Raw genomic sequence first — 18,148 nt, forward strand, 5'->3', positions numbered from 1 at the left:
GCGTCGCGCCGTGATGACGCAAGCGGCGCGGCCGGGCCATGGCGGGCGAGCGGCGGCGGCGCGGCGGGGAAGGAGCTCGGGAACGGGCCCGGGACCGCGGGACCCGTCGGGAACAACAGCGGGGACCGGGCCGGGGCCGGACGGCGCTGGTGATAGCGGCGGCGGCGGCGGCCGTGGCGCTGGGCGTGGCGGCGGTGGCGACCGAATGGAACCGGTGGAGAGCGGCCGCCCGCCTCGTTACCCCCCACCCTGCGCCCCCCGCGCTCCCCCCCGATTCTACCGGGCCTCTCGCCTCGCCCCACCGCTTCTGGGGGACTTACCGGCCTCACGTCTACTTCGGGATGAAGACACGTAGCCCACGAGCTCTCGTTACCGGTGAGAGACAGCGACGGGAGCGGGGCAGGCCGAGCCCCGGGGCCCTGCCCCGGGGCTCGGCCTGCCCCTGCTCCCGCCCGGAGAACCGAGACTGAACCGCCCCCCCGGTGCCCTCAGGGCTGATGTGGCTTCAGCAAGGCGAGGGGGGAGGCAGCTTACGCCACACCTGCGAGCAGAGTGACGGTCTGTCGCGATATGGCTGGTTGATGCACGACGGGGTGAATTTCGGGGTGCAGGAGATTCGAGACAAAGGCTTGTTCTTAAAAACCGAATTCGTTAAACGACTGGGAGGGGAGCACGGAGGGGATTGGAGTTGGCGCATCACTGCACGGATGGAGGTGAGGATGGGGCTGCGTCTGCCGGGAGAACAGCCGGAGCGCCGGGCAGCCCCCTTCTTTGTGTTTCCCCCCTTCCTCTTCCTCCGCAGGGTGTGGGCAGCCCAGTCCCGCTCCTCTCCCTCTTCTTCTACGTCGCCACAGACGGGCAGGGGACACTGAAGCCACACCTGGAGAACAGGACACGGCTGGCTGTTGTGACAGGGACAGCGGAGGAGCTGGGGAGCTTCACCCTCACCTTCCTCCGTCCCACTACTGAGAGCAGGGAGGACCCCAAATACGCCAGGTGGGTGCTTTGCCGTGGCAGCCCCCCTCCTTGCTGCTGTCCCCTGTCCTGTCCCCTGATGCCATCTCTCTGCTTCTTCACAGCTACAACTACCTGGAGGCAGCAAGCCCAGGGCTGCACCGCCTGACTGAGGTAGTGCGGAGTAGCCTTAGCAACCGCTTCGTCTTCACCCCACCGGGGGGGGCCCCGCCGCCGCTTCTTCGCCGTCGACACCTTTCAGGGGCTGCCAGGGGAACACCCACGTGAGGGACAGCTGCTGCTGCACCAGGTGACGCTGGAGCCGCCGGGCATCGTGGAGGTGACCTTCGAGTCAGGCAGCGTGGTGGGCCGGCCCGGACGGCTGGCAGGGGGCGCGCTGTCGGCGGCACTCTCGCAGCATGTGGCTGCCTTCGAGCAGCGCTTTGAGGAGACCTTCGGGCTGGGCCGTAAGGGCTTCCCCCTACCGCAGCAGCGCTTTGCCCAGGCTGCTCTCAGCGATCTCCTGGGAGGGATGGGCTACTTCCACGGGCGCTCGCTGGTGCAGTCCCCCCTGCAGGAGCGACCCATTGCCGCCCCTGAGGCCGTTCTCTTCACTGCCGTCCCCTCCCGCTCTTTCTTCCCCCGCGGCTTCCTCTGGGATGAGGGCTTCCACCAGCTGCTGCTGGCACGCTGGGACCCAGTGCTGAGCCGGGAGGTGATTGCTCACTGGCTGGACCTGATGAACGCCGAGGGATGGATACCCCGGGAGCAGATTCTGGGGGAGGAGGCACGAGCCAAGGTGCCCCCCGAGTTCCTCCTGCAGCACAGCGAGACGGCCAACCCCCCGACATTACTGCTGGCGCTGCAGCGGCTGCTGCCCGACGCCCCCCTGCCCTACCTGCGCCGCCTCTTCCCCCGCCTGCACGCCTGGTACAACTGGTACAACCAGACGCAGGCTGGGCCCCTGCCCCTCACCTTCCGCTGGCGTGGCCGTGACACCCAGCCCGAGCGCTTCCTCAACCCCAAGACACTGGCCTCGGGGCTGGATGACTATCCCCGTGCCTCCCACCCCTCGCCTGAGGAGCGGCATCTGGACCTGCGCTGCTGGATGGCGCTGGCCTCCCGCGTGCTGGCGGAGGTGGCTGAGCGGCTGGGGGAGCCGGCTGGGCCCTACCGGGTAATGGAGCAGGCACTGAGTGACAACGGGCTGCTGGAGCAGCTGCACTGGGCCCGAGAACTGGGTGCCTTTGCCGATTATGGCAACCACAGCACAGCTGTGGGGCTGCGCTGGCAATCCCCAGCCCCCCCGGCTCCAGGTCAACCCCCTGCAGCCCCACAGCTGGTGCGGGAGGTGCGGGAGGCCCCGCGGCTCCGCTTCGTGGGAGCCCTGGGCTATGTTAGCCTCTTCCCACTGCTGCTGCAGCTGCTGCGCCCTGACTCACCACGGCTGCCCGCTGTGCTGGCTGCCATGCGTAGTGAGCAGCAGCTCTGGACGCCCTTTGGGCTGCGCTCACTGGCCCGTGACAGCCCACTCTACATGCAGCGCAACACCCAGCACGACCCCCCATACTGGCGCGGCTCCATTTGGGTCAACGTCAACTACCTGGCACTGCAGGCACTGCACAGCTATGCCAACACTGAGGGGCCACAGCGGGAGCAGGCAGCAGAGCTGTACCGTGAGCTGCGCCACAACCTGGTGGCCAACCTGTACCGGCAGCACGCTGAGAGCGGCTTCCTCTGGGAGCACTACAGTGACAGCACCGGGCGCGGGCAGGGCTGCCACCCTTTTGCTGGCTGGTCCGCACTGGTTGTGCTGGCAATGGCTGAAGACTACTAGGCCCATCAGCAGCTGCCACAGCTGGCCAAGGTGCAGACAGCTGCTGGCCCTGCCTGTTTTTTCTCAGGTGCGGGTGGAGGCATGTGGAGGGCCACTGTGCCAGACCCCACTGCCTCACCTCCAATAAACCTCCGCCACCATGGCCTGTCACTGCCTGTGTTGAGGGGGTGGGGTGTGTGTCACAGTTCTGTCCTGCCCCAGCCACCCGCTTCATCCCCTCGCAGTGTCAGGGGTCTCCCTGCCCTCCCTGTGAAGCTGGGGAGGCCCGGCTCGGCCCCAGTGCCCCCCCTGTGCCCCCTAGCAGGCGCAGGGCTGCCATACTTCCACATCTCTTTAATGGTGAGAGAACGCTACGTGAACTGCCCATCCCGCAGCAGAGATGGGGCCCCCCCACGGGCAGCGACACCAGCAGCACAGGGTGGGGGGGATGGGCTGGGGCAGGCACGGGACCCTGGTGGCTGCGGCCCCTGGAAGCAAGTTCGGAGGGGAGGGGGCTCCGGCAGGACCACAGCGGGAGCAGGGCTGCCCCAGGGCCCAGCCACACCACATGAGGTACTGGACACAACGGGGCGTGGGGGGGTGTCAGTCAGGGTGAGGGGCCTCGGGGGCTCTGCAGCCAGAGTCCAGGCCCCGGGGACGCTGCCCTGAGGCCCCTGGCAGTGGGCATGTGGAGTAGGGGGCCATGCCCGGGCCACAAGGCAGCACTGGGAGCACAAGGGAGGGGGCAGCCCCGGCTGAACCACTGCTGATCCTGCTCTGCCCCGCAGCAGGTGCCCTCTGAGCGGGGGGGGTCGCACCCACTGCACCCCCCTGGCCACTCCAAGGCAGGGCTGGAGGCAGAACAGGCAGGGATGGCGGGTGGGGCCCGAGGCACGGCCACCTGCCCCCACCCCAGGGATGGGCAGGGGGAGCAGGCAGCAGGACGGGGCCAGGCAAGCTAGCAGGCAGCGGGGAGGGCAGGGCTTGGCCGGTGGGCACAGGCTCAGACAGGCAGGGCAGGCGAGCTGGGCCCCTCACCGCTCCCCTGGCTCGGCAGCCCGCACCGGGGCGAGGGTGTGGGGCTGGCCTTGCCCAGGAGGTGGGTGCCCTCACCCTCACCCTCCTCCTCCTCCTGGCAGCGCCCCACCTCGATGCCCGAGTCCCCCGTCAGGCGCCGGTGCCGGAAATGCTCGCCGCTGCTGCCACCTTCCTCCCGAGCTGTGCCGCCCTCCTCCTCCTCGCCCTCCTCGATGTCGGAGCAGGGGTGACAGTCAGCCTCAAAGAAGTCCATGGTGGAGGAGAAGAGGGTGTGCTTGTGCGGGGCCCTGCGGGCTGGCGCTTCCTCAGCGGGCTGCTCCCAGCTGGCGCCGGTGCCAGTGCTGCTGGTGCCGCCCTCCTCACTGGGCGTGCTGGCCTGGCTGCGCTCTGTCTCGTCCGTCACCTGCACCGAGAGCGAGGTGCTGCTGGGAGATGTGGCGCAGCTCGACTCGCAGGAGCAGCTGGTGTAGTTCTCTGAGCTGGGAGAGAGGGTGAGGCTGCTGGAGCCCAGGCGGCTGCGGGGCCCGCTCAGCTGGGCCAGGATGGCGCTGTACGGCGGCGGCGGTGTGCTGGGGGCGGTGGGCCACCTCCTCGTAGGCAGGCAGCTTGAAGGAAGCCAGCATCCCTGCGGGGAGAGGGGGAGTACAGGTCAGAGCCCCCCAGGAGCCAGACTGCCACCCGGGCCCGTCCCCAGAGGTGGAGGATCTGGAGTGCCCAGCCCAGCACAGGGCCCCGAGGCAGAGCAAGGGGGGCTGCGGAGCTGCGAGGATGCAGGGGTCGGGGGGGACAGACAGATGCAGGGCATTGGGTGGGATGCAAGGATACATAGGGGGCTGGCGAGGGACAGACAGACAGACACATGGGACTGGGAGGGGATGAACAGATGGATACATGGGGCTTGTGGGGGACAGACGGATCGGTGGATGGACACACAGGGCTGGTGGGGGACGGATGGATAAACGCACAGGGCTAGGGAACACACAGATGGACAGACACAGTGCTGGGGGTATGGGTGGTTGGACAGGAGGTTGTCAGGGGACAGACGGATGGACGCAGGGGCTGGGCCCCTCACTCACTGAGGTCCATCATGGAGGCGGGGTAGTTGCAGGCACCGTGGTAGGCGATGAGGTTGATCTCCCGCTGCCGCTGCTGCTGCTGCAGGCGCAGCTTGGCCCGGCGGTGCCGGTAGGCACAGCAGCAGCTGAAGAGGATGAGGATGGTCCAGAGGAGCCAGAACCCTGCGGGGAGCAGAGCGGGGTCACCCTCCCCTCGAGCCCTTGGTCTGAGCCCAGGGCGCCCCCGGGGCCGCGGCCCCCGCCCGCACTCACACCACAGCTCGTAGTAGTAGGTGCAGCAGCCGGTCTCCCCGCAGCAGTGCCCCGTCTCGCACACGTAGGGCTGGTTGTTCACCCCCGGGCAGTACTCCCGGGCCTGCGGGCACAGCCACACCGTCACACCAGCCCCGGGAAGGGGGGCCCGTCCCAGCCTGCCGCCGCGCCCCAGCCCGCCGCCGCGCCCCAGTGCCCGCCCGTACCTGCTGGTGCTGCCGGCCCAGCAGCGCGGCCCAGGCCCCCTCGGCGCCGCCGCTCCCGGGCCGCTCCATGGCGCCGCCTACAGCCCGCCGCGGCCCCGCGCCGGCTCCGCCCGCTCGGCCGCCCCGGCCCCGGCCCTGGCCCCCGCCTCCCGCAGCAGCAGCCGCTGCCCCGCCGCCGCCGCCGCCGCCGCCGCCCCCATCCCGGCCGCCCGGCCCGCCGCCGCCGCCCGGGCCGCAGCCTCCGCCGCCGCCATCACGCCCGGGCCGAGGATCCCGCCCCCCCGACGCCCAATCCGACGCCGCCTCGCCGCCGCCGGCCAATCGCCGCCTCCGCCGCCGCCCTGCCTCCGCCAATCGGGCGCCGTCTGCCCGCGCCTCACGCCCAACAACAGAGACAAAGGGACCGAGCCCCGCCCAGCCCCGATTGGCGGCCGCCGCCGCCAACCGGAGACGGAGCCCCGCCCCGCCCGCCGTGACTGACGGGGGCGCTGACCAACGGCGACCTCGCCCAGCGCCCCACGGCCGGGGGCAGCCCCTTCTGGCCCCCGGGGCGGAACTTGAGCCAAGCGCGGCCAACGGGCGGCACAGACACCGGCAGGGCGCGCGATTGGCGGAACGAACAACCAACCGGTGCTGTCGCTCGCTGCCGGACAGGGCCCCAGCCAATGGACGCTTCCCGGTACCCCGCCCCCGGGATCGGCGGGCCGTACCATAACGCACCCGAGGGGGTCCCCGGGCCGTACCATAACGCACCCGAGGGGGTCCCCGGGCCGTACCATAACGCACCCGAGGGGGGTCCCCGGGCCGTACCATAACGCACCCAAGGGGGGTCCCCGGGCCGTACCATAACGCACCCCGTGGACACGGACACACACGGCTCCGACACCAACCACCTTTAATAAACCCTGCAGCACCGGGTGGCGGTGCCACCAAGGGACCCGCCCCGGGACCAGCCCCACCTGGGATACCCCTGCCTCCCAGGACCCCCACAGTCACCTCTGGGGCCACCTCACAGCCCCGGCCCCCTCTGTCCATGGCGGGGGGGCTGCTGCCCCCCGCTTGCCCCCGGCCCCTAGGCCACTGCCTCCTGCAGCTGAAGATTCCTCCTGTAGCAGGCCAGGCTGCAGAGCGGCAGGCCAGTGCGGGAGCAGGCATAGCGCTTGTGGTTGGAGCAGCCAGCAACGCCGCAGAGGACAGGTGTGGGCACAGTGGGGGCCGGGGTGGGCAGCAGCGGCAGGGCCATGCCTGCCGGGAAGGAGACGGTGATGCGGTCGGTGGCATTGCAGTAGTGAACGACGGGGCAGGAGGCCTGCTTGGCTCTGCGCTCCCGCAGCGTCTTCACCTTGGCCTTGTTGGTCTTAGTCAGGCGCTCGATGGTCTGGTTCTTGTTCTCCTCTGCCTTCTTGGCCGCCTGCAGGCGCCGCTTGCGGGCCCTCTCCTCTCGCTTCACCAGCATCTCCTCTGTCAGCTCCTTTGCCTTGTAGCCCATGGGCAGCTCCAGCAGTGGCTGGCTCTGCTGCTTGTGCAGGAGGGCTTTCTGTGGGGGGCACGGGAGGACACAGCTACAGCTTCGGCCAGGGCCCTCCCTGCCCCTCCAAGGGCTCCCAGCAAGCCCACCACCAGCTCTGGGACCCCCACAGCATCACAGCAGGCAGCAGAACTGGCTCAGCGTTGGGGCTCCCGGCCCCGGCTGTGCCCCTCAGCCCAGCCCCAGGCAGCTCCGTGGCCGCTTTCACTCCCCTCTCACCTGTCGCGCTGTCAGTAGTGACTCGTCCACCTCCTTCTTGAGCTCCCCATTATCGTCCAGCTCGCCCTTTTCAAGGGCATCAAGCCAGCGCTCCTCTTCTTCATCATCATCCTCACGGCTGGGAAAGCAATTCTCTGAGTCCAGGTCTGGCAGGGGCGACGGGTCCAGATTGCTGTCCTCATCTGGACCAGGCAGTGGCAGGGAGACAAGTCACCGTGTGTATGCATGTGTCTGTTGCCCCATCCCGGGGTCACGCTGTTGCCAGAGCCATGACAGGGTGACCCATGCAACCCCGGGGCCAGCCTGCAGGCCCCATCCCTGCCCAGCTCTGCTGCAGTGCCGTGGGCATGGATGCACCCACAGCCCCCCTGGGAAGGGCTGGAGCATCCCCACAGGCCCCGTGTCCCACTGCAGCCCTCCGAGGCCCCCCGGCAGCCAGCCCCCCCAGAGCTCACCCAGCCAGGCCCGGTACTGCTCGATGGGCACCCCCTCCGTGGGCTCCTCTTCCTCATCCGCCACCATCAGCGGGGAGGGCGAGCGCGGTGCCTCGGGGACCACCGTGAAGGTCGGCACGCTGTGGGGAAAGCACGGCGGTGGGCAGGGCCGGGTGCCTCGGGCCCCCGCCGGGGCGGAATGCGGGGCCGGGCAGCCGAGCGAGGCCTGTGGGGCGGGGGGAGACACCGGCCGAGCCCCCCGCGGCCCCGCTCACCTCTTGGTGCCCAGGATCTGCCCCCCGAGCTTGATCTTGAGCTTGAGCTGGGGCTTGCGCAGCCCGGCGGTGGGCTCGGGGGGCGGCCCCGCCACCTCGTGGTGGTGCTTCTTCTTGTGCTTCTTCTTGTGCTTCTTGTGCTTCTTCTTGTGGGAGCCGTGCCCGCCGCCCGCTTCGGCCTCTTCCCCTGCGGGGGGGCCCGCAGCCGTCAGCCCGGCCTCCCGCCACCGGGCGCAGCCCCAGCGGGCGGCCACCGGCGGGGCCGCGGCTGCGAGCGCCCCCCCGGCCCCCGGCCCCCTCACCGTGCTCGCCGCCCTCCATCCTGCCGCGCCGCCAGGCCTTGCTCATGCGGCGCTGCCGGTGCCGGTGTCCCGCCGCCCGGGGGAAGCGATTCGGCGCGGACCCGCGTCCGCTTCCGGGCTCCCTGGCGGGGGCGGGGCGCCGTCGCCGCCATCTTTGAAGCGGGCAAGGAGAGGCCGGAGGGGACGGGTGCTGGCCGGCCGGCGCGTGCGGGACGGTGCACGGACACGCGTGGGCGCGCGCCGCGGTCCGGCGTACGGGGGCTGCTCGTGCGGGCCGCGTGCCCTGGAGCTGCGGCACTTGGCGCGTCCCCGCAGACCCCCCCACGCCCCCAGCCCCCCAGCCAGGCACAAACCCACACCCTACACCACCACCCCCCCATCCGCCCCCCCAGCCCCCCGCCCCTCCACTGACACCCCCCCCGCGCCCGCAGCTGCCTGCGCTGACTCGGGCCATTGTCCGGTCCGTGCCACCCGGTGCCCGGTACCACCCCAGGCCCTGCCCCGCTGCCCCCGCTCCCCCCGGTGCCGGCGCCTCCCGGCGCGTCCCGCCCCCGCGCCAGGTGCGGCGGGGCCGGGCCCGGGTTGGCCGCAGGCGCGGGACAGGAGCCGCGCCGCCCGGTACCGCTACCGGCAGCATGTTCTGCCGCAGCCAGCGCAGCCGGGTGACGGTGGCCCGGGGCTCGGCACTAGAGATGGAGCTCCGCCGCGGCCGCTGCCGCCTCAGCCTGCTGGCCGACTCCCCGCAGGTACGGCACCGGCGGCAGCAGCCGGGCCCGCGGGCGGGGCGAGGGGGCACCGGCACCCATCGCCCCCGCCCCCGGCACCCGTCGCCCTCGCCCGTCCCGTCCCACCGGCAGCACCGGTCGCCACCGGCCCAGCCGGGATTTCTCGCCGCGCCGGCCGGCCCCCCGCCCTCGCCGCCGGCACCGGGCAGCTGCGGGGCGCCGCGGGTCCTGCGGCTTCTGGGGAGGCGGCCGGGTCCCCGCTACCGGGGGCGAGCCAGAGCCGGGGCACCTCGCGGGCTGCCCCGGGGAGGGGACTGTACTGGCGGGGGCGAGCGGGACGGGCCAGCGGGACCCTCGCCCCCGCCGGGCACGTGGCACGCGGCGCCGGCTGGGCACGAGGCACGAGGGGGGTCCCCGGTGCACCCCGCGGGGGGCCCGGTTCAGCCGGTACCGGCTGCACGGGGTAAAGGAGGGGTGGGGGCTGTCCCGGCGCATACTGGAGCGGGGTTCCCGGTTCATCCAGTACTGGCTGCACGTGGCGGGGGCGTCCCGGTGCGCACGGAGCCGGGGGGGGGGACGGGCGGGGGGCGGCCCCTGTGAGCGGGGCTGGGGGGGCGGGCCGGGGGCGGGCGGCCACCGCCTTCCTGCGCGCGCCGCGGCGGAGCAACAGAGCGGGAGCGGCGGCAGGTACCGGGGGGGCGGCTCGCGCTGCTGCGCCCACCGGGGCCAGTAGGGGGCGGGGGACGGCGGGGTCCCGGTGTCCGCGCTCCGCTGCGTCCTCTGTGTGTGCGTGCGTGCGTGCGTGCGTGTCCCCTCCTCCGGTCCCGGGGCCCCGTCCCCTCCCCGCGTCCCGACCCCTCCCGGTCTCCTACAGCCAGGGGCCTCGGCGCCAACGGGGCCCGGGCTCGGCAGCCCCTGTCCCGGGACCGCCGCGCCCCCTCTCCCGGCCCTGTGTCCCTTCCGTCGCCGCACGCCGCCCTGTCCCGGCACCCAGACCCCTGCCCCCCCTGTCGCGTCCCCGCACCCCGTCCCTTGTCCCTCTGCGTCCCCGCACCCCTTTTCCTGTCCCCTGCACCCCGTCCCGTCTGCTGCACTCCAACGCCGGCACCCCCCGGCCCCTCCCTGCAGCCTGTCCCCAGCGTCCCCTCCCAGCACCCAGCCCCCCGTCCCCCACACCCCATCTTGTCCCCTGCACCCCGTCTCCTGTCCTTGTCCCCTGCGCTCCCTCCCCTGCACCCCATTTCCTGCACCCTTTCTCCCGTCCCCCTTCCCCTGCACCCCTTATCCCCCCCTTTACCCCTTCCCCTGCACCCTTTATCCCCCCTGCACCTCAAGCCCTGCACCCTGTCCCGTGCATCCCCTGTCCCCTCCCTGCCCCCCCCGTTCCCCGCCCCAGCCGCCCCCGCTGCCCTTTCCCGCACAGTGTCCGGTTGTTCAGCGGGAGGGGGCGGCCGTTACCCGGTCAGGAGCCGGGGGTGGGGGGGGCGGGCGGGCAGCAGTACCGGGGGGGGCCGATGAAAGGGCCCTTTTCTCTCCACAGCTGTAGTGTTGGGGGGGGGGGGGGCTCAGAAAGCCCCGACTCCTGACGGCGCTGGATGCAGTGGGGTCCGCGGGTGGGGATTTGGGGTGGATGCGGGAAACCCCCTCCACCCCCCCCAGCCCCCCCAGAATAACCGGGGGGGTCCCGGTGGTCCCGATGGAGGTAGCGGGGAGGGGGCAACGCCTTCAGATGCAGGAGAAACTGCGGATCCTGGAAGATCTCAACATGCTTTATATCCGTCAGATCGCCATTAGCCTCCAGGTAGGAATTTGGGGGACCCCACCCCGGGAAACCCCAGGATCACCCGGACCCCGCGGGGCGGGGGGGATCCCGGGGTCCGGGTGATCCTGGGGGTCCTGGGAAGGTGGAGAGTGTTCCCCACCGATCCTCTCCGTGGGGGGAACGTATCCCCTGTAGCAGCAGGGGGATCCCCGGGAGGATACAGGGGGTGGTCCTGGAGGTGGGGGGGGGCGAGTTCCCGGTTGCTGCCGGCCCCCCCCACCCCCCCGCCCGCTGCTCGGGGTTATTTATAGCAGGCGGTGACGTCACTGCGGCTCCATGGGCAGGGGGCCCGGGGGGTGCAGGCAGCGCGGGGCAGGGGGGTGCAGGCAGCAACCGGTACCAGAATGGAGCAGCAGCCAATACCAGCAGTGAGTTGGGGGGCTGCAGGGTCGGGGGGCTGGTTGGCGTGCCACCCTACATACGCACTGGAGGTGCCTGGGGTGTGTGGCATGTCTGGGGGGCGCATGGGGCATGTGGTTCCTCCATAGGGTGTCCGTGGGGCATGTTGATCCCCTGTGGGGTACATGATGTATCTGTGGGGCATGTGGCACATCCGTGGGGTGCAGGGTAAATCTGTGGGGTGTGTGGCATATCCATGGGGTACGTGATGTATCTGTGGGATGTGTGGCTCCACTGTAGGGTATGTGGTGCATCTGTGGGGTGCATGGTGCATCTGTGGGGTGTATTGTTCCCCCGTGGGGTACACAGTGTATTCATGGGGTACGTGGCTCCGCCGTGGGGTACGTGATCTGTCTGTGGGGTGCATGGCAAATCTGTGGGGCACGTTGTTTCCTTGTGGGTTGCACGATCTTTCTGTGGGTGCATGATTGCTCATGGGGCATGTGATATATCTGTGGGGCATGTCGTTCCTCTGTGGGGCACATGGTGTATCTGTGGGGTGTGTGGCTCCCCAGGGCATACATGATGTCTTGATGGGGTGCTGGGCTCCCCTGTGGGCTGGGCTGGGGTGGGGACTGTTGGGGGGTAGGGGAGCTGCAGCCCCCTGGGGGGGCTGGGGACTGTTGGGGATGGGGTCCCTGGCACGTGGCTGGGGAGGGGCAGGGAGGAGGACCATGCACAGCTGGTGGCAGCGTGGCCCTGGGGGTTTGTTTGGGGGGCTGCGACAAAGGCTGGTTTGGGGCGGGTGACAGAGGTGGCCATGGGGACTGGCCCTGCTGATGGGAGTGGAGCCGTGTGGGGGCTGCTGCATCCCCCCACCACACTTGGGCCTGGGCTTGGTGCCCTGAGCTGTGCGGACCCAGGGCTGTGTGGCTGGGACACCCCCTGCCAGTGCGCACAACTGGGACCCCCCCAGGGGTGTGTGACTGGACACCCCCCCACACCACCCCCCCCCCCCCGTATGCGGAGCTGGGACTCCTCCGTGTGGCTGGGAGCCCCCCAGGGTGTGTGGCTGGGACACCCCCTGCTCCAGTGTGCATGACCGTGACCCCCCCTGCCCCGGGGGTGCACAGCTGGGATGCCCGTGCAAGTGCAGCTGGTACCCCTCCCCCAGGGTGCATGGCTGGTACCCCCCCAGGGGCGCACAGCTGGGACCCTCATGCATGTGCAGCCGGGCGCCCCCCCGGGTGCACGGCCAGGACCCCGGGGGCGCACAGCTGGGATGCCCGTGCATGTGCACGGCTGGTGCCCCCCGGGGGTGCACGGCGGGGACCTCCATGCATATGCAGCCGGGGCCCCCCCGGGGTGCAGGCCTGCCCCCCCGCCCCCAGGCTGCGTGGATCGGGGGGTGGGGGGTGGGGGGTGCCGGAGGGGTGCCCGCCCCATGCGCCGTGCCGTGCCCGCAGGACACGGAGATCCAGCGGAAGATGGAGCGGGAGCTGCGGCTGCGGGAGGGCGCCTGTAAGCTGCTGGCAGCCTGCAGCCGGCGGGAGCAGGCGCTGGAGGCGGCCAAGAGCCTCCTGCTCTGCAACAGCCGCGTCCTGGCCTACATGGCCGAGCTGCAGCGCAGGAAGGAGGCGCAGGTGCTGCGGGGGACGGCCAGGCGGTGAGCACCCCCGGGCCGGGCGGGGGGGGGTGCGGGGGGGGCGGCTGGGGCGGCTGTCACAGCTCTCTCCCCCCTCCCCCCCGCCGCGCTCCCCCCGCAGCCCCTCGGATGCCGGCCCCCGCGGACGAGCGTCTGCCCTGCCGCGGCACCGTCTGCGTCTCAGGTATGGGGGGTCCCGCTGGGCAGCCCCCGCCCCCCTCTTTTGTGCAGAGGTGGGGGACTGGGGGGAGGGTGAGGGGCGCTGCGGGGTGTCCAGACCCCCTCATCGCCTGCTGTGCCTCCCCCAGACCTGCGCATCCCTCTGATGTGGAAGGACACGGAGTACTTCAGGAACAAGGGCGGTAAGTAGAGGGGTGCAGGGGAGCGGCCCCCCACCCTCACGCTGCCCTGACCCCCCCTCGCTGCTGCCCCCCCCGCAGAGCTGCACCGCTGCGCCGTGTTCTGCCTGCTGCAGCTGGGGGCTGAGATCCATGACACCCCCATGGTGCTGGTGGACCGGACCCTCACTGACATCTGCTTTGAGAGCGCCGTCCTCTTGTGAGTGGGTGCCCCTCCCAGGGACCCTGCCACCTCCCCAGGGACCCTGCCCTCATGTGACCCCCCCAGGACAGACCCCTGCCAGCCCCCGGGGACCCCTGCCCTCCCATGACCCCAGCAGGGACATTGCTGTCATGTGACACACTCCCACCCAGGATGGACCCCTGCCCTCTTCTGATGCCCCCTCGGGACAGACCCCTGCCCTCCCCTGGCAAGCCACCCAGGACCCCTGCCCTCCCATGACCCCCCCCAGAGACCTTGCTCTCATGTGACCCCCCTCAGGATGGACCTCTGCCCTCCACTGCCATCCCCTTAGGACTCTGACCTCTCATGACCCCCCAGGGACCCTGTCCTCCCCTGCTCCCACAGGGACCCTGCCCTCGTGTGACCCCCCAGCACAGACCCCTGCTCTTCAGTGATCCCCCCCAGGACAGACCCCTGCCACCCCCAAGAGACCCTGCCTTTCCATGACTCGTGCCCCCCCCCCCCCCCAGGACAGACCTGTGCTCCCCTCAGTGAGACTGTCCTCCCATGACACCCTAGAACAGACCCCTGCCCCCACCAGGGACCACCCCCTCCCCTGCTTCCCTCCCTCCCCCCCCGGGGATCCCCCAGGCTGTGGCTGTGGGGTGGCATGGAGGGTCCCAGAGTGAGTGGTGGGTCGGGGGGTGTGTGTCCCCTCCACGACCGCCCCACTCATCCAGTGCCCCCCCAGCTCGGAGGCCGGGCCTGACTTTGAGCTGAAGGTGGAGCTGTACAGCGCAGGGCTGGCAGGGGGGGGGGCGCAGGGCAGCACCCCCAGGAAGCTGGCCACCCGCCTCAGCACCTCCCTGGGACGCTCCGCTGGCAAACGGGTGCGTGCTGCCATGGACGGGGGTCCCAGCAGCCCCCCAGGGAACGGTGGCACCAGCCCCCTACTGCTGCCGGCCCCCAATGTGCCGTGAGTACCTGTCCCCTTGCGGCCCCGCTGTGTCCCCTCCGGCCCCCTGGCCTCACCCGCCATGTCCCCAGGGGCCCCAAGTTCCACCTGCTGGCACATGCTGTCCTCTCCCTGGCCGAGGTGCAGGACGGGTTCCGCACCCACGACCTCGCCATCGCCAGCAACGGTGAGTACATGGCACGGCACGGCATGGCACGGTGCGGGCGGTGGGGCTGGGGTCCTGGCTGGTTTGGGAGGGGAAGGAGTCTGGGGCCTCGTGGGGTGGAGGGCAGGTGGGGCTGGGGTCCTGGCTGCTCTGGGGGAAGGTGTGCTGGGGGTCCCGGCGGTGTGGGGAGGGGTCGGGGGGGGGGTTGGTGTGGCATGCGGTGAGGTGGCCCTGGCGAGGCTGCTGGGGAGATGGTTCTGGGGTCCCAGCTGGGGAGGGGTCCATGGCCGGGCGCCCCAGGCAAGTGTGCCCCTCCAGAGGAGAGCTCCTTCTGGCTGCCCCTGTACGGCAGCATGTGCTGCCGCCTGGTCGCACAGCCCCGCTGCATGGCCGCCCCCGTCACCAGTGGCTTCCTCCGGCTGCAGGTGAGCGTGGGGCCGGTGGGCAGGGGGCACAGACTGGGATGGGGTGGGGTGGGACAGGATGGAGTGGGATGGTGACACAGACTGGGATATGGGTGGGATGGGATGGTGACACAGACTGGGATATGGGCGGGATGGGATGGGGACACAGACTGGGATAGGAGTGGGATGGGACGGGATGGTATGGAGTGGGATGGGGACGCAGACTGATGGGATGGCATGGGGACACAGACTGGGGTGGGGTGGGATGGGGACACAGGCAGGGGTGGCATGGGATGGAGATGGGATGGAATAGGATGGAGTGGGCTGGGGACATGGACAGGGATGGGCTGGGGATGTGATGGCATGGCGACATAGACTGGGATGAGATGGGATGATACTGGGGACACAGGGATGGGAATGTGATTGAGATGGGATGGGGACAGACAGGCATGGGATGAGACAAGAATGGGATGGGGCAGACAGTGACAAAGATGGGGACGGGTGGTGGCACAAGCCCACTGGGTCTCAGCAGTCCCTGCTGCGGGCTCTGGCTTGTGGTGGGGATGGAGACCCTTCTGCCAGGGGGAGGGGCCACCTCCAACCGCCCACAGTGGGCAGGGGATGGGGTGCAGTGGGGGTGGGGATCCCAGCAGGGCTGGGGCTGACCTGGGGTCCAGGGCAGCATGGTGCCCACTGGTGCCAGCTGCACTGATGATGCTGGCTCCATGGGCAGCAACCGGGGTCCGAGGCACAGAGCGGGACCCGCCTGTACTGTGTCCTGCACGGCACCGACCTCCTCTGCTACCACAGCCCTGGCGAGGCTGATGCCGGGCTGGAGCCGGCCCTCACCATCGCTGTCAACAAGGTACAGCTGAGGTGGGGGGTGGCGGGGCTGTGGGGTGTGGGGACTAAGGGCCGCTGCCACTGCAGGAGACCCGAATCCGTGCAACAGAGCGGGAGGGGCGCGGGCAGCCCCACGGTATGGCTGTCACCAACCGCTACAGTGGCGAGGAGGTGACCCACACGCTGCTGGCTGAGAGCCGAGCCGAGGCGCAGCGATGGATGGAGGCCTTCTGGCAGCACTTCTATGACATGAGTGAGCATGGGTGGGGGTGGCATGGCAGGGCCCCCATCCTGGTGGGAGCCCCATCCCAGTGGGACCCCCATCCCGATAAGACCCAATCCCAGTGTGACCCCTGTCCTGGGAGGACCCCCATCCTGGCAGAATGAGGACCTCTTTCTGGTGGGACCCCCAGCCCAGCAGGATCGGCATCCCAGTGGGGTCCCCCCCATCCCAGCGGGACCCCCAATGCCAGTGGGATCCCTGCCCCGGCAGTGCTGACACCCCCCCTCCCCCGCCCCGTGCCCCCAGGCCAGTGGAAGCAATGCTGTGACGAGCTGATGAGGATCGAGGTACCACAGCCGCGCCGGCCACCCGCCATGCTGCCCCGGCAGGGCTCACTCTACCACGAGATGGGTGAGTGCCAGGACGGGGGGGGGGGCTGGGGGGGCTCTGCCTCTGTCTCCGTCCTCTCTGCTGTCTGCTAACCTGCCGCCGGGCGGCCCCCTTCTCACCGCCCTGGTGTCTCCCTAATGCTGCTGTTCTCTCCACTGCCTCTGTCCCCCATCTCTCTGTGTCCCCCCTCCTGCTTTCCTCTTTATCCATTCTCTGTCCTCCCGCCATCTCTCTGTCCCCTCCGTCTCTCCATGCCCCTGTCTCCGGCGGCTCCAGCCCTGCCTGGCCCGGCCGTGCCCCCCTCCACTTGCGAAGGGCTCCTGCTGCAGGATAACGCCGTCTCGGCGGAGATCCGGGCTCTGCTCTCCTCCTATTACAGCGACAGGTGATGGGCAGGGGGCCGGCGGGCTGAGTCCACCGTGCCATGGCCCGGGCACGGCACAGCTGCCCTGGCTCCGGTGTGCCCCGTGGCTGCAGGGTATGCAACCTGGCCATGGGGCACACCCTGGCCATGGGGCACATTCTAGCCACCACAGCCACAGGGCATGTCCTGGCCACGGGGCACATCCCCGTCACCACAGCCACAGGGCATGTCCTGGCCATGGGGCACGTCCTGGCCACCTTGGCCTTGAGGCACCCCCCAGCCATGGTGCACATCCCAGCCACCATGGTCACAGGGCACATCCTGGCCATGGGGCATGTCCCAGCCACCAAGGCCATAGGGCACGCTTTGGCCATGGGGTACATCCCAGCCACCACAGCCATAGGGCACGTGCTGGCCAAGGGGCATGTCCCCGCCGTGGGGCATGGTCACTTCCCAGCTTCCCCAGCCATGGAGCATGTCCCAGCTGCTCTGGCTCTGGCACACATCCCAGCTCCCCTCAGCCACGGGACACATCCCAGCACATCCCATCCATGGGACACATCTCTGCTGCGGGGCCCCCTGTCTCAGCCATTGGTGGGTCCCATCCCCGTGGGGCAGGAGCATGGCGAGGGTCCCAGGGGTGCGGCTGACCCCCATTCTCCCCTGCAGCTATTGATCCAGCCGACGACATTGAGGCAGTGACGGACATCCTGACGCGGCGAGCGGGGGGCCGAGCGCCAGGGACCCCCCCGTGGCTCTCCCTTTTCGAGGGGCCCCCCTCCCACGCCCCCCTCTGCAGCCGGGCAGGCAGCCCCAGCCCCCCGGCCTGCCGCCCCTGGGGCCGCCCCCGCACCCTCTCCCTTGATGCCAAGCTCAGCACCCTGAAGGGGCGGGGGTCCCGACGGGTGGGCCCCCCGTCGTGCCCCTCGCCCCCCGGCTCTGGGTCCTCCAGTAGCGGCAGCAGCAGCCCAGCTGCAGAGCACAACCCCCCTGTGCCCCCCAGTCCCCTTCAGTCCCGGGTCTGAGCCTGGGGACCTGCAGGACCCTGGGGGCATGGGGGCCCCCGGCCTTCGGCGCCCAGCGTGGCTGTGGAGGGGTGACACTGGGGGAGGGGTCTTACCTGGGCAGGGGGCAGGGGCTCCCAGCTTCTTTTCTTGGGGAGAAACTGGAATTTCTGCCGCAGGGGGGCCAACCCACCATTGCAGGGTGGGCTCAGGGCTGAACCCCCAACAAACTGGGGGGGGGGCATGTTACCCCTGTCCCGGGTGGGTGCTGGGGGCTGACCCCACCCCCTCTATGGCAAGGTGGGTGCTCAGGGCAAACCCCCCACGTACAGTGGATGTGTCTAACCCCAGGGGGGCACAGGGGCTCCCTCAGCTCTGCTTTCCCTCACCTCTAACCCTGGGGGCTGCCTGCCCCAGCCCCCCACTCCACACCTCCTGGGGGGGGCAGCGCCCCCCAGTAGGGACCAGCCCTGGCTTTCCTGGGCTGGGAACCCAAAGCTGCCACCTCCTTAATATGCATTAAAATTTATTTAACAGCCACTGTGCCTGATTGGGGGGAGGGGGGGGGGAATAGCGTGGGGGTCCCTCTGCCCAGCCTGGCCTCCCTGGGGTGGGGGTCCATGTCCCCCCACCCCCGTGCAGTGTG

The 18,148-nt window shown here is 70.4% G+C and overlaps 4 protein-coding genes across 4 annotated transcripts; 2 read left to right on the forward strand and 2 right to left on the reverse strand.

Annotated features, from left to right (window-relative positions):
• Positions 1-8: 8 nt before the first annotated feature.
• MOGS (mannosyl-oligosaccharide glucosidase) lies at positions 9-2,931 on the forward strand. The gene is given in 5 exon segments (XM_055796836.1): positions 9-375; positions 493-713; positions 803-996; positions 1,080-1,181; positions 1,183-2,931. Coding segments are annotated over 5 exon segments (2,463 nt in total). The 5' UTR covers positions 9-38; the 3' UTR covers positions 2,792-2,931.
• Positions 2,932-3,104: 173 nt separating this feature from the next.
• WBP1 (WW domain binding protein 1) lies at positions 3,105-5,588 on the reverse strand. Its single transcript, XM_055796838.1, is given in 5 exon segments — positions 3,105-4,382; positions 4,384-4,433; positions 4,885-5,046; positions 5,137-5,239; positions 5,343-5,588. Coding segments are annotated over 5 exon segments (993 nt in total). The 5' UTR covers positions 5,412-5,588; the 3' UTR covers positions 3,105-3,773.
• Positions 5,589-6,220: 632 nt separating this feature from the next.
• Positions 6,221-8,405, reverse strand: INO80B (INO80 complex subunit B). The gene is made up of 5 exons (XM_055797865.1): positions 8,101-8,405; positions 7,799-7,985; positions 7,545-7,663; positions 7,090-7,271; positions 6,221-6,879 (listed from the first exon to the last, which is right to left on the reverse strand). The coding sequence occupies exons 1-5, from the start codon at positions 8,144-8,146 to the stop codon at positions 6,415-6,417; spliced, it is 999 nt and encodes a 332-aa protein (XP_055653840.1). The 5' UTR covers positions 8,147-8,405; the 3' UTR covers positions 6,221-6,414.
• Positions 8,406-8,895: 490 nt separating this feature from the next.
• On the forward strand, positions 8,896-18,042 carry RTKN (rhotekin). Its single transcript, XM_055797458.1, is given in 13 exon segments — positions 8,896-10,626; positions 12,453-12,652; positions 12,753-12,768; positions 12,770-12,815; positions 12,940-12,993; positions 13,072-13,189; positions 13,905-14,129; positions 14,201-14,295; positions 14,593-14,699; positions 15,412-15,543; positions 15,609-15,774; positions 16,051-16,155; positions 17,168-18,042. Coding segments are annotated over 13 exon segments (1,791 nt in total). The 5' UTR covers positions 8,896-10,455; the 3' UTR covers positions 17,524-18,042.
• Positions 18,043-18,148: the final 106 nt, after the last annotated feature.

Source organism: Falco peregrinus, chromosome 2 (assembly GCF_023634155.1).
Source record: "Falco peregrinus isolate bFalPer1 chromosome 2, bFalPer1.pri, whole genome shotgun sequence".
NCBI lineage: Eukaryota > Metazoa > Chordata > Aves > Falconiformes > Falconidae > Falco > Falco peregrinus.

Bases quoted from the DNA above. Each gene is read 5' to 3' on its own strand.
- INO80B (XM_055797865.1), bottom strand. From the start codon at position 8,146: ATGAGCAAGGCCTGGCGGCGCGGCAGGATGGAGGGCGGCGAGCACG. The intron at 7,664-7,798 runs GTGAGCGGGGCC...CTTTCCCCACAG, and splicing joins CAGATCCTGGGCACCAAGAG to CGTGCCGACCTTCACGGTGG. The intron at 6,880-7,089 runs GTGAGAGGGGAG...TGCCCCCCACAG, and splicing joins CACTACTGACAGCGCGACAG to AAAGCCCTCCTGCACAAGCA.